General features: G+C 37.4%; 1 protein-coding gene across 2 annotated transcripts in view; it reads right to left on the bottom strand.

The window, feature by feature from the left end:
* Window positions 1-637: 637 nt before the first annotated feature.
* RGS7 (regulator of G protein signaling 7) overlaps window positions 638-12,443 on the bottom strand; it is a 269,469-nt gene continuing 257,663 nt past the window's right edge. The window contains exon 15 of one of the 2 annotated variants that reach the window (XM_039217413.1): window positions 638-1,305. In XM_039217413.1, the coding sequence (XP_039073344.1) occupies window positions 1,255-1,305 (51 nt within the window). In that variant the 3' untranslated portion in view covers window positions 638-1,254. The remainder of the gene's footprint in view (window positions 1,306-12,443) is intronic. The other variant, XM_039217412.1, reaches the window with a different exon arrangement.

The raw sequence follows: 12,443 nt of genomic DNA, 5'->3' as shown, positions 1-12,443 counted from the left end.
TGATTTAAGGCATTTTTAGAATTATACTTTTTTTTAAAAATTTTTTAATGTTTTATTTATTTCTAGGAGAGAGAGAGAGAGACAACGTGAGCAGGGGAGGGTCAGAGAGAGAGTGAGTCACAGACTGACACAGGCTCCAGGCTCTGAGCTGGCAGTCAGCACAGAGCCCGACTCGGGGCTCGAACCCACGAACCGCGAGATCATGACCTAAGCGAAAGTCGGACGCTTAATCGACTAAGCCACCCAGGCGCCCCTAGAATTATACTTTAAGAAAAATACCAGTTTCCGGGTTGGGAGGTCACACTCAAACCTAATTCCCATAGCACTATCCATTAGCAAAACACAGAGATGAATATTCATAGGGAGGCAGAAAGGCCTGGAAATGGGAAATGTGGAAAGCAGGTTTGTGTGCTCCTGCCTAAGAGAAAAAGCATCTACCTGGTCCTGGCTTAGCCCCCAGGAGAAGCACTTTCAGCCAGCTCCTGACTCCTGTACCATCCAAGCTTGCCTTAAAGCCCTAAACGTTTGCAGGATGATAGCTTAAACTGCAAGTCTGCATTTGTGGACGTTTCTCAGCATTTTCTTTATCAGTGTGTGGAAGACAAAATTACAAAACAATGAGATTCTGCATCTTTTAATGAAAGATAAAACAACAATATAAACATACACAAATTTACAGAGAAGGGATCAACTTTAATACATTTGGAGTAAAAGGTGTTTCTTATTTAAATATGGTATAAAAATAAATGCAAGAAACATTAACCGAGAAAGTATAGAGAACAAAGACAGAGCTTGTTTCTGACTGTGAACACACTGGTGAAATGAAACTTTCTGTGCTAATTTATTGTTTAATAAATGTGAAGCCATATGTATACTTATTGATATATGTTTTTTTCTTTTACAATTCTTCCAGTTTTTGAGTGAGTGAATTTTCAGTGAACTGTGTGTCTAGCAGAAGCTTTAAGAGAGAGAGAGAGAAAAAAAAGGTTTACTCCACTTGAACTTGTTAAAAAGGAAAAGACACAGATCTAGCTTAGTACAAGGAGAAAGTAAGCAGACAACATTTTGAAATGGAGGCATTGTGATGGTAGAGTCCCTTGGAATAGCAATGCCTTAATGTACACAAAGAGAGAACAATTAGGGTCCTTTGCTCATGCAACATCTTGGTCTAATGTCCTCTGCTCCAGGTAACAACAAAGAGCTACAAAGTATATGCAATGACTCCAGTCTGCTTCCATGTTACAGATGATCCTTTTAGTAAGACTGGACAAGGCTTGTTAACCTCTTTGACGTGAGAGATTTCCCCTGAGAAAAAAATATAAGACAAGGGGGAAAAAAGAGTATGATCACTGAAAACCAGATTACGAGTAGCATTTATTTACTGCGGTTGATTTTTGTGCAAGGGTCAAAATGGAACCCTTTAGATGCATCTTAGTTCAAACTTCCTTCCTCCCTCCACCAGCACACCAAACAAAATGACCCGCCCCTCTTCCCCCCTCCACCCCTTTACCCACTTCCTCCCCACTGCAAACAGACTGATGGTTCACAGCACAGATTAGCAAATAATAAAACATGTCCATAAACATTTCACCAAGCCTTAGCAATGATGCAACACCTAGATTTTCAACTGGTTCTAAACATGTCACAACAAATGTTAGTAAACTGCCCTGAAAGACAGCAATGTGAATGCATTCTTGTTGGATTGCTGGAGTTAGTGTCATGTTTATAAATATCTAGATATGCAGAGTGTATGATTTACTTAGATGAAATTTTTTTTCAAGGTGTGATTGGTAGAAACTCAAGTTGAGTCTGTCTTCTGTCCTATGTGATAATGGAGAAAAAATGCCAATTGTACCTCTACAGATAAAAGTCTATTTGCTCCTTACTTCAAACCATCGACATCGTCCTCTCCTTCTTCACCTGATTTCCTCCAACCCCAACCTCAGAAAAATCCCATATATTCTGATTCCACATATTGTGTTAATACCTAGAGTATATACTCATTTTTTTTTTTTTTGAAATCTTGAAAGCCAACACTGTCCTGGTTAATACTAGTACTCTAGGAAGATTAAATTTAAATTTCTGATCAAAGTAACAGACTGTCAATTGATGATTTCTGCTTCATGTTTCATTTTATATGTTCCAGTAATGAAAATAAGATGGTCCACTTATTGAATGGAATTTATATTTCTCAGAGGATAAAATAATAACGGAAAGACAAAATATTTTTTTGAGAAATATAATATTTTAGTAATAAATTCGTCAAAACAATAGTCTTGATTTACTACTATTATGGATCAAGTTTTGATAAAATGGCGATGTGCTGTTGAGAGACAAATCATCGCTCATGGCCACATTTTGGGAAAAAAGCAATATGTTTAAGAAATGATCAATAATTTCAAAATCAAGCTTTCTGTACACACTTCACAGTAACTGACAAGGGCTCTGTGGATGACATGAACAGCAGCAATGAAAACCAAGCACCGTTTCCTTTTAATTGGGGAAAAAGGTTCGAAACTTAGCTTTTAGCAACTAATAGTAGAAGATAATTTCCCACTGGCTATGCTTTAGTCACTTTTTTGGAGGAAAAAAATAAAAGAAAAAGCAGTTTGTTAACAAGACATCCTACTTTACATTATATATTGGCCTTATATACAAAACGTTTGTTCCTTTGGTCACCACTTCTGTGCTTGTTTTCTTGTCCATAAAATGGGGATAATTACAGCTCCTACTTAAAAGATTTTTTTTTTGAAGAATATGAGACTAAATTGCCTAAAACTATTATTGGAACATTCTATGTACTAAGTTCATGTTGGCTATTACCTCACTATACTATTGTTATCATTGTTTTTATTGTTATGTGCTTTCTAATTAAGACACTGAGACCAAAGTCACTATTCTGACTCTAAGAAGGGCGTAGAGTTGCTAATGAATTGGAATCTAAAGTTTTACTGTTCTTCCAAACCTGGGCAACAGACTGATTAAATAATTTTGAAATCTAAAAGCTACCCTCCTATACTTGAAGGCCACACTTTCCTACACTTACTACTATATTCAATTTTTGTGCTATTATTGTAACTGTGTACATGAGTTTATATATATTTATTCTGAGACAGAATAATATATTTTTAAAAAGTGCTTCCTATTTCTAATGTCATTTGTGGGATGAAGAAAATGTCATCTTGGTTGAGGCATAAGACTGAATGCTTACACAGCAGTAGAGGAGGGGAAAGATGCTAATGTAAAATTGTTACTTTTGAAACTACTGATTAGCACGATTTGTTAAAAACTACTGGGAAGAAGAATGAAACAGTAACACTGAAAGAAATTCATTTGAAACTCCTATAATCATTTTGTATTTGGACTATGAAAACGACAGTTATCTTTGAAAAATCTAATAAATATTAACATGGCTCTCTTTCTCCAGATTTTTGAAACATCCTTAAAGCTATTAGTACTTGGGATGTATGGGCTACACTAAAAATTTAGGGGGGGAGGTACCACGTTAGCTTGAAAGGCTATTATCCTAGGAGATAATGAAAAAACATCCATGGAATCCCATAGAAAAGTACAGGTCTACAGTCAACCCTGGAGTTTGTGATAATAGGAAAACAGATGAACAGAAATGGGAAACAATCACAAGATGAAACACTTAGTGTGATATGGACTTACCACATATGTAATAAAGGTATTCATTTTGTGCACTGAGACAACTAAAACGCAAATGTGGGTACAACATTAAAAAGACTTAAGTCCCCCAGTCCAGGGTCAAAGTAAACAACATGGGTGCCCAATGAGTCGTATGGATTTGAAAATCTGATTTAAATCTGTCTGTAAACTCTTTTCAAATCCCACCTTGTTTACACACCGGGGGGAAAATAGATAAGTACTATTCTAGTGCAGAAGGAAATACAGTTACTCATCCTATTGGAAAATCTTAAAGTAAAAAGAACACTGATCCTTTCTTGTAGGGAAGAAAGGATCTGCTGTTTTGTAAAAATCCTTTTCAGTGCAGTTGCTTGGAGGCTGTATGGAATCAGTCCCTGCCAATTATCTTTTCATAATTTTTCCAATTGAAGAACCTGGGAAATTTTATAGCTAGGTTCTAAAATTTTAATTCTGGAAACTGAGGGCTGAAAATCCCTCACAAATTGCAATTTTTACCAAATTGCTCACAATTGAATTCTGTATGAATAACATTTATTTTTAACCAAATGACTACATATGTGTCATGTCACTTATACCCTTTCCGATAAGATTCTAAAGAATAAGGATCACATTGGAAACAGCAATTGATAGGAAAGACAACGACAGAAACTTAGAACAAAACAAAACAAAAATTCAAAATCCTATGATATTTTGTAATAGTTAGTTAACGGGCAAAAAAAGAAAGCAGCACATAATCAGTTTCAGCACAAAATACACCTCAGATTTTGCTGGCATCTAGCTGAATATAGTATCTACTCAATCTACAAACAGTAGAGTTGCCACATAAATTCATATAAACAAGGAGAGTTTTCTGGCATCTCACAGTAAAACCTCACCTCTACCAAATCGAGTCCTCCTTATCTTAAAAGAGATGTCAAGATTTTGTTATAGTTAGGAAAATATGCCCCATGCCCCAAAAACAAAACAAGCAACCTATGTGTTTGTTCTTAGCTCTTCCAAGGTAACTATCAATAGTTAAGAATTTTACATGATTTAAAAAATCTTTCTTGGTTTCAAAGTAGTAACAGAAAGTTGACAATAAGGAACTGTGAGTCAGTAGAAATGAACATGAAAGCCAGGCTCTTAGTTCTAGTCTGAGAGCCTGAACACTAGGGAATGGAGGTAACTCTCCATACCCCTTCCCTGCAGACACTAATCCACAAAGGGTGGGCAGAGAAGCTACATTTGCTTGGGTGACTAAGCTGCTTGTTTCATTACTGCTGTAAAACACACAGCAGTCTTTCTCAGTCTATAGAACACTAAAAAGACCAAAGAGAAATGAAGGGATAGATGTTGAGAAACATAGACAGCCAGGAAAGAGCTTAAAGAGAAAAGGAGGGGATTATCAGCATCTTTTGGATTAAAAAAAAATAGGTAACCTCTTAACTCTTGCACTCCCTTACCACTCCAACTTGTATACTTCCTGTCAGTGCATCCTACTCTCTCCTAAGTGTTGCTGTAGACTCCAAAGTACATTCTAGTTTGCCTCGTAGGCTCCAGAGGTCACAGTGAGGGACCGAGAACAAGAAAATGCAAGTCTTGCCATTGAGTGTCTGTTGATGTTCGTGGCCCAGCTGTCTCACCAGCTGCCAGCCCCACCCCTATGTGATAAGGAGCTTGGTGATGATGCGATACTGCTGGACTGGAGACAGGGTGTGCAATTAGAGACACGAAACTCAAGGATGCTGGTTGGTTTTTTACTCTCATGTTGAAAAATTCCCTTGTTTCACTTAACAAATAAAAATGTCTTTGCCTGAATTCCTAAATCCTTCATAACCTGGTTTCCCTGGCCCTTCAAACTGCCTCTCATTACTCCACAATATGGTTCTTTGGCTGGCCTTTGCACCTCTGCCAGCATGGGCCCCCTATCCATGTATCTACCTGTTCATATCCTATCTACTCTTCATAGACAACCTTCTTATCAATGTCCTTGCTAGAGCCTTCTACCTGGCCCCCAGAACTCCACTGCTGATTTCCTCTCTGGGGTTTCTTGCCCACAGAATCAGAGCTAGTGTATTTAGAAGCCATTTTGGATAATTCATTAAGTCAATTGGTTTGGTGAAATAATCAACAGCTGTTAAACAGCATTAACATTATAGAAGTCCCCAAATTTGTACTTGATTCTTTCCTAGAGCTGAGTTCCTTGACTGAAGTCATATTTTAAAACTAAACTTCCTGAAACCGGGGTAATGAGATTCAAATGTCTTGGGCTAAGTAAATTTTGACTTGGGGGAAGAGAGGCACAGTAGAGTGAGAAATGGGAAATACTCTAGTCACACCCTAAATATTGACTAATTAACTGACAGAATCTGGGTCTTTTTAACTCTTAGTTTGCCCTGGGTGTTCCTATCAGGAAAATGAACTGAGAAGGTGTTTAGAAGGAATTGAAGCTAGAGCACGTGTTTGGAAAGCTCTTCCATGCTTAAAATGAAACCAATTCTCCTGGGTAAACTTGCAGGTGAGTTTACTGAATATGTGACTAATTTTATCAAAACTATGGGGAGGGTCAGTTCCTAGAAAGTTAAAAATAAGTTCAAATTGTTGAGATGAAGGCAGGCAGGCAGGCAGGAAGGAAGGAAGGAAGGAAAGGAAAGGAAAGGAAAGATTTTGATAGTTTGGGGGCTGGTATATGTGATGTTGAGCACTGGGAAAAATTCTATTATTATACTAAAAAGAGAGGGTTTGTGAACACATTTACATTTAAGTATCGATTACTAGCTTCCTGTGCATATTGAGAAAGAACAAGTAATGCCAAATACTTTCATTTCCTTACTTTAAAATATTTTCCTAAAATAAAAGTAGTATATGTCCATTAGAAAAAAATAAGGGAAGCATAGAAAAATATAAAGAAGAAATAAATATTACTTAACTACAGTTATTTACATACTAATATATACTTCTATGTTTTACAAATTAAAATTTTTTTTTACAAAACTGAAATTATACTGTGCATAGGATTACCTTGTTATGAGTAACATACATATGATTCATGTTACATGTTTTTTGTAAAATAATTTTCAAATTGATTGCATTAGTGGGTAAGGAAATAAATTTAGATAGATGCTACCAACATTAAGAAAAAAATCGAGTGTTATAGATCAGAACACATCAAAGTGCATCACCTATCATAAGGGAATGTACTGGTTTTGAAATATTATTTTTGTTCTACAAACATATAAACACACAAGCAATTTATACAGTAATATGATATATACACACACACAAACACATATGCATTATGTCAAATGTGGGTGGCAATACAAAAAATGATGAAAGCCACTACTCTAAAATCTAATTTTCAGTAGGTGCATAATATTCCATCAGGTAGATATACCTTAATGTATGTAAGAAATTCACAATTGCTGTACATTAAGGTTGTATTTTAGATTTGGCAGTTATATGGTGCAATGAATATTCTTGTATGTGTGTGAACATCTCAGGATATTTTCTCAGGCTTAAGTTATCAGAAGTTGAATTACTGATGGAGAGTGAAAGAATTTTGAAACTTTTGATATATTCTGTAAAGTTCTATTCAAAAAAAGTGTTTAGAAATTTGTATTCCTATTAACTGTGTATTAAATCACAGATTTGCTTGCCCCCTTTGTAACACTAGATATTATCATTTTAGAATAAAAAAACATTTTGTAATGTTTACTTATTTTTGAGAGAGAGAGATACAGAGCGTGATCAGGAGAGGGGTAAAGAGAGGGGCACAGAATCCAAAGCAGGCTCCCAGCTCTGAGCTGTCAGCACAGAGCCTGACGCAGGGCTAGAACTCACCGACTCTGAGATCATGACCTGAGCAGGGAAGGTGGTCCCTTAACTGACTGAGCCACCCAGGTGCCCCACTAGATATTATCATTTTAAAAAATAACCTTTTTGGAGGAGAAGCTTATTTTGTTGCTTTTAAAATTATACTTGACTCTTAATGAAGATAGGTTTTCTTCCTGTTTTGTCATTATTTATTGACTATTTGTATTTTTTAAAAAACTGTTCAAGTCCTTTGCTCCTTTTTTTGAATGGTATATTGCTCTTCTTATTATTTGTTTGCAAAGAACTCCCGTGTAAACGCTGCTAGGTCTTTGTCCTACATGCTCACTTACTCATTTTTAAAAAGGGTTTATAGACTTGAGGACAGAAGGTTGGTTTCTTTCACAAAGGTTTGTGGAGAAAGGCATGTCGTAGTCTTTCGTGATATATCTTTGGCCAAGATACAAGATACAATGAAGTTTGTAGTTAAACAAAACGCTATCTTCAAGGAGTGCTAAGTATTGGAGTGGTGGGAATCTGTCTTCCCCTCTGTTCTCTAGGTATTTTAATCAGTTATTTTGACCATTAAACTCATGTAGTTCTGATAAAATATATGCATCTGCAAATGTGGCAATCTTGGTTAAGAGGGTAACTAAGAGATACTTTAAAAACTTAGGTAAAGCTATAACTCACATGATAAAATTTAATGAAAAGAAGGATGCAAAACCAACTTAGATTAAAATAAACAACTCACCAAAAACCTAGAAAGATTGAAGAGGTGGAATCTGAACTGATGAAAAAAAATTTTGGAGGTCTAAGCCCCAAATGACTCTACATTTTGATATGGCTGCAGTGATTGGGAGCCTGGGGTTGGGGAGGGAAACTGGGGCAGTTTTCAGGATGGTTTGTAAAAGTTATAGGACACGTCTTCCTTCTCTTTTTTCCTTTTCTTTTCTTTTTTAATTTTAAAGTTTATTTATTTATTTTGAGAGTGAGAGAGCATGCATGCCCATGTGCACACAGGGGAGAGGCAGAGGGAGAGGGGCTGGGGCGGGGAGTGGGGGAGAGAATTCCAAGCAGGCTCTGTGCTGTCAGCATGGAGCCCAATGTGGGACTTGATCTCAGCAAACATGAGACCATGACCTGAGCTGAAATCACAAGCCAGATGTTTTACTGGCCAAGCAAGCCACTCAGGTGCCCTTCTATTTTTTCTTCCTATTGGGAAGACAATATTCCCAATATGTGCTGCTTGGGTTACGTCTCTAATAATGTATTCAGTTACTATTTTGGAGGACTCCTGAGCGGAGCAAATGTTTGAGGTAAGCAAACAAGATGATGAAAGAACATGAGACTACTATATGAGAAAACATTAGAACTACATGTTTCTTTTTTCTTTAAAAAATTTTTTTTAATGTTTTATTTATTTCTAGGAGAGAGAGAGACAGCGTGAGCAGGGGAGGGTCAGAGAGAGAGGGAGTCACAGACTGAAACAGGCTCCAGGCTCTGAGCTGTCAGTCAGCACAGAGCCCGACGAGGGGCTCGAACCCATGAACCGTGAGATCATGACCTAAGCGAAAGTCTGAAGCTTAATCGACTAAGCCACCCAGGCGCCCCTAGAAATACATTTTTCTGATGCAAGTCTTACTCAGATTTAATTTGATGGCAATTTAAGGCATCTTTATTGAGTCCCATTACGTGCTCAGCTTCGTTTTCATAGAATCATCTTTTCTTTTCATACTCACATTTCAGGAGCTAATATATTTAATTATGTAATTGCTATCAATTCAGTCATGATAAACTGCACATGGGAACAGACATAACTGACTCTTAACCAAGTAATGCAACTGGTGGTGGCAGAGCTGTATGGGCACAATTGGAGGGTAGCCTCTCAGCGGTGACATTTGCTGTGCCCTTGGGATCTATCAGTGGAGAGAGAGAATCACCGGCTACTCCAGGGCAGTGGTGTTCAGAGCGTGGCCCCAAAGCCAGTAGGAGCAGTATTACTTAAGACTTAGTTAAAATTGAAAATTCTTAGATCAGACGTTATGAGAGGTGAGATCTAGCAATCTGTCTCATCAGCTGTTTCTGCTGCCGCCAAATGTGAGAACCGTGGATCTCTGGTAAGGAGGGGTCAGGAAGGAATGCTTCTACCTAGATCACAGTTCTTAAATGTTATTGTTCTGTCGTGTTTATAGCAAATGGAAAAGGAGAGAGAGAGTGAGATAGAATACCTCTACTCAGTTTATCTTGGGTGAGGTCATGGAATCTGCATTTTCCAAGGCTCTGGTGGTTTTGAGACATGGGATATGGGTAGCTGAACTGCACAGAAAAACAGTGAATTTTGCTAAAGCAAAAGGAAATAAAAAGAACATGTGAGAGGAGTTGATGCAATCACACCTTCAAGCAATTTGACAGCTGTCTAGATCTAGATGTTTATTTTATTCTGTCCAGTTCCAGAGACTTCTGCTACAGAAAAGTAGATTATGTTGCAAACAATAAATGAATTTCTAAAATGTGGCATGGACTTCTTGTGCCATCTGAGAGTACCACATCTCTGGAACTTACGGGCCAGAAAATGCTAGATGCCTACTTGTGACTGAGTCCACAGAAGGGATTCATGCAATGGGCTGGAGAGTGGACCATGGGAAATTGAAGCCTCTAAATTCCTTTTCAACTCAGAGGCTTAAAAAATTTATCTTTCTCAATATCTCCCCACAGTACTTTGAAGACTTAACTTTTATAATTAGAAAGGATAAAGACTTCCCAATAGCTCTTACTAGTTTTATCAGAAATATGTTCCTCTTGGATATTAGTAAGTATGTCTCAAGTGAATAGCCTTGATAATAGGTGCTTGTTATCCACCTTTGTAACTCAGCCATGTATACTGGTTAATTTTTCTTTTTTACAAAATTTTTTAATGTTTTATTTATTTCTGAGAGAGAGAGAGAGAGAGAGAGAGAGCGAGCAGGGGAGGTCAGAGAGAGAGGGAAACACAAAATCTGAAGCAGGCTTTAGGCTCTGAGCTAGCTGTCAGCACAGAGCCCGACGTGGGGCTCGAACCCATGAACTGTGAGATCATGACCTGAGCCGAAGTTGGACGCTTAACTGACTGAGCCACACAGGTGCCCCATACAGGGTAATTTTTCTGTTGTTGGTGAAATAGATGGGGAAAAAAATCTTTAATATCAAAGCAAGTAAATCAAAATGACTTCATAACCCTCCCCCCCCAAAATAGCAGAAACTTTCTTCTCCAGAAATCATAGTCAGTAGAGTTTAGAAATGGTGTTTTAAATTTTCAAATAACTACCACAAGCCTATTTTAATAATGGTCTTTTCTGGTTGAAATTACAGGTGTAAGTATTGCATTTAGAGTTGGCCAATATTTGCTGTTACTACTCTTAGATCCTAGCCACTGAAAACAACAATGAAAAAAACCCAGCCATCAAAATGTTATGCATAATGCAGAATATATGGGATTTTGCCCAGTCTGGGCTTGCCCTAGGGTACCTGGAGATGCCTAAGAAAATATAACAGGGTGTCTATAGGATTAAACATAATATATCTTGGGCAATAAACATGTATACAATTTATATAAAGATGTCTATTTTTTAATTTTAAATTGCCTATTTTAGTTGCATTGCCTTTAAGTATTAGCAAAAATTAGGGAGAAGTGAAAATCATACCCATGGCTAGTCATCAGTATAAAAATGGTGCTGATGAACACATAACATTGGTACATGTGGCTTTAGCGTGGGTAAGAGAAAATGAGAAATAGATGGTTTGGGAATGATATAGGGCTGCCTAGTAAGTGACCTCATATCTAGAAATAATTAACATATGAATCTACTTTTAGTGGAAATTAAATTTAGGCATCATAACAAAGCCAATCTTTATCAAGTTAAGCCCAATTTGTATTTTCCTAGCTACATAAAATAAATTTCTGAAAAGAATATGTGAAATTACCACCTTTAGACCATTGATGAAATTGTATTTAACTCCATGTAATTCTATTAAATTCTATTTAACTCAGTGAGGTAATTGAGACTGATACAGAGACTCAGTTGATAATCTGCAAGTACTCTGCCAAACATTGTAAGGCTGAGTACATAAGCACACTGGAACATTCCATATTCTCTTGCTCTACTCAGCTACAATTCTGTGACTTGACATAAGAGTCAGATATAGTTGAGTAATATTTCAAGTTTACGTATCTTCAAATAAAATCAAAGTGATGATGTAAAATTATTTATTGTATAACTCTTACAATTCCCAGTTGAGATGGTCTGAACTTTATTATTCTACTATCAACTCTTCCAGCAAACTTGGTTCAAAATGTTTTAGCATATATGTAAATTTACTGGTGCCTACAGTTCTACACTCCCACCTGTACTTCTTCTATTTTACTGGCCAAGTTCCTGGTATCTTCAGATGTGGATTAATTCAGTAGCTGCTAATCTTTCAGACATGTCCTTCTTTCTTTAGGTTCTTCTAACTTGCCCTCCAAGTTAGAGGAGGAGTTCTAACTTCCTCCCTCTGCCTTCAGCAGAGATGAAGATGGCCTCGCGTGTGGATCCAGGATACAAGGTGTCTCCTGGACCTTCTCTTGAACTATGCTCCTCAAGCTGGAGACCTCACGGCAGTCCTTGCCAGCCACACAGCTGCATTTGTCAAGTCCTCAGACGCTTTTTTTTGGTTCTACCTTTGCTCTCTCTCCTTCAGGGCCAGCCGCCCAACTCTCCAGTAGGCAGATCTCTTGCTTAGGCTTTAACTCTTCTCCCTGCCTACTATGTGCTGCTTTAAGCATGATTTACATGAAGGAAGCTAGTGGGAAGCTAGTAGGAAATTAGTTCTGTCCACTGAACCGTTCACTTTCCTGAGAAGAATTAACCAACTTAGGTGTACGTTAGTGGCATCCCCAAAGCAGTTACTTCTGTTAATATCTGTTCTGTTATAAACTGTAAGCTTCCTAACATTAGTGGCTCTTT

The sequence above is a fragment of the Hyaena hyaena genome, unplaced genomic scaffold, assembly GCF_003009895.1.
Source record: "Hyaena hyaena isolate Hyena2069 unplaced genomic scaffold, ASM300989v1 scaffold_686, whole genome shotgun sequence".
Taxonomy (NCBI): Eukaryota; Metazoa; Chordata; class Mammalia; order Carnivora; family Hyaenidae; genus Hyaena; species Hyaena hyaena.
This window is presented reverse-complemented; position numbering and strand designations above follow the sequence as displayed.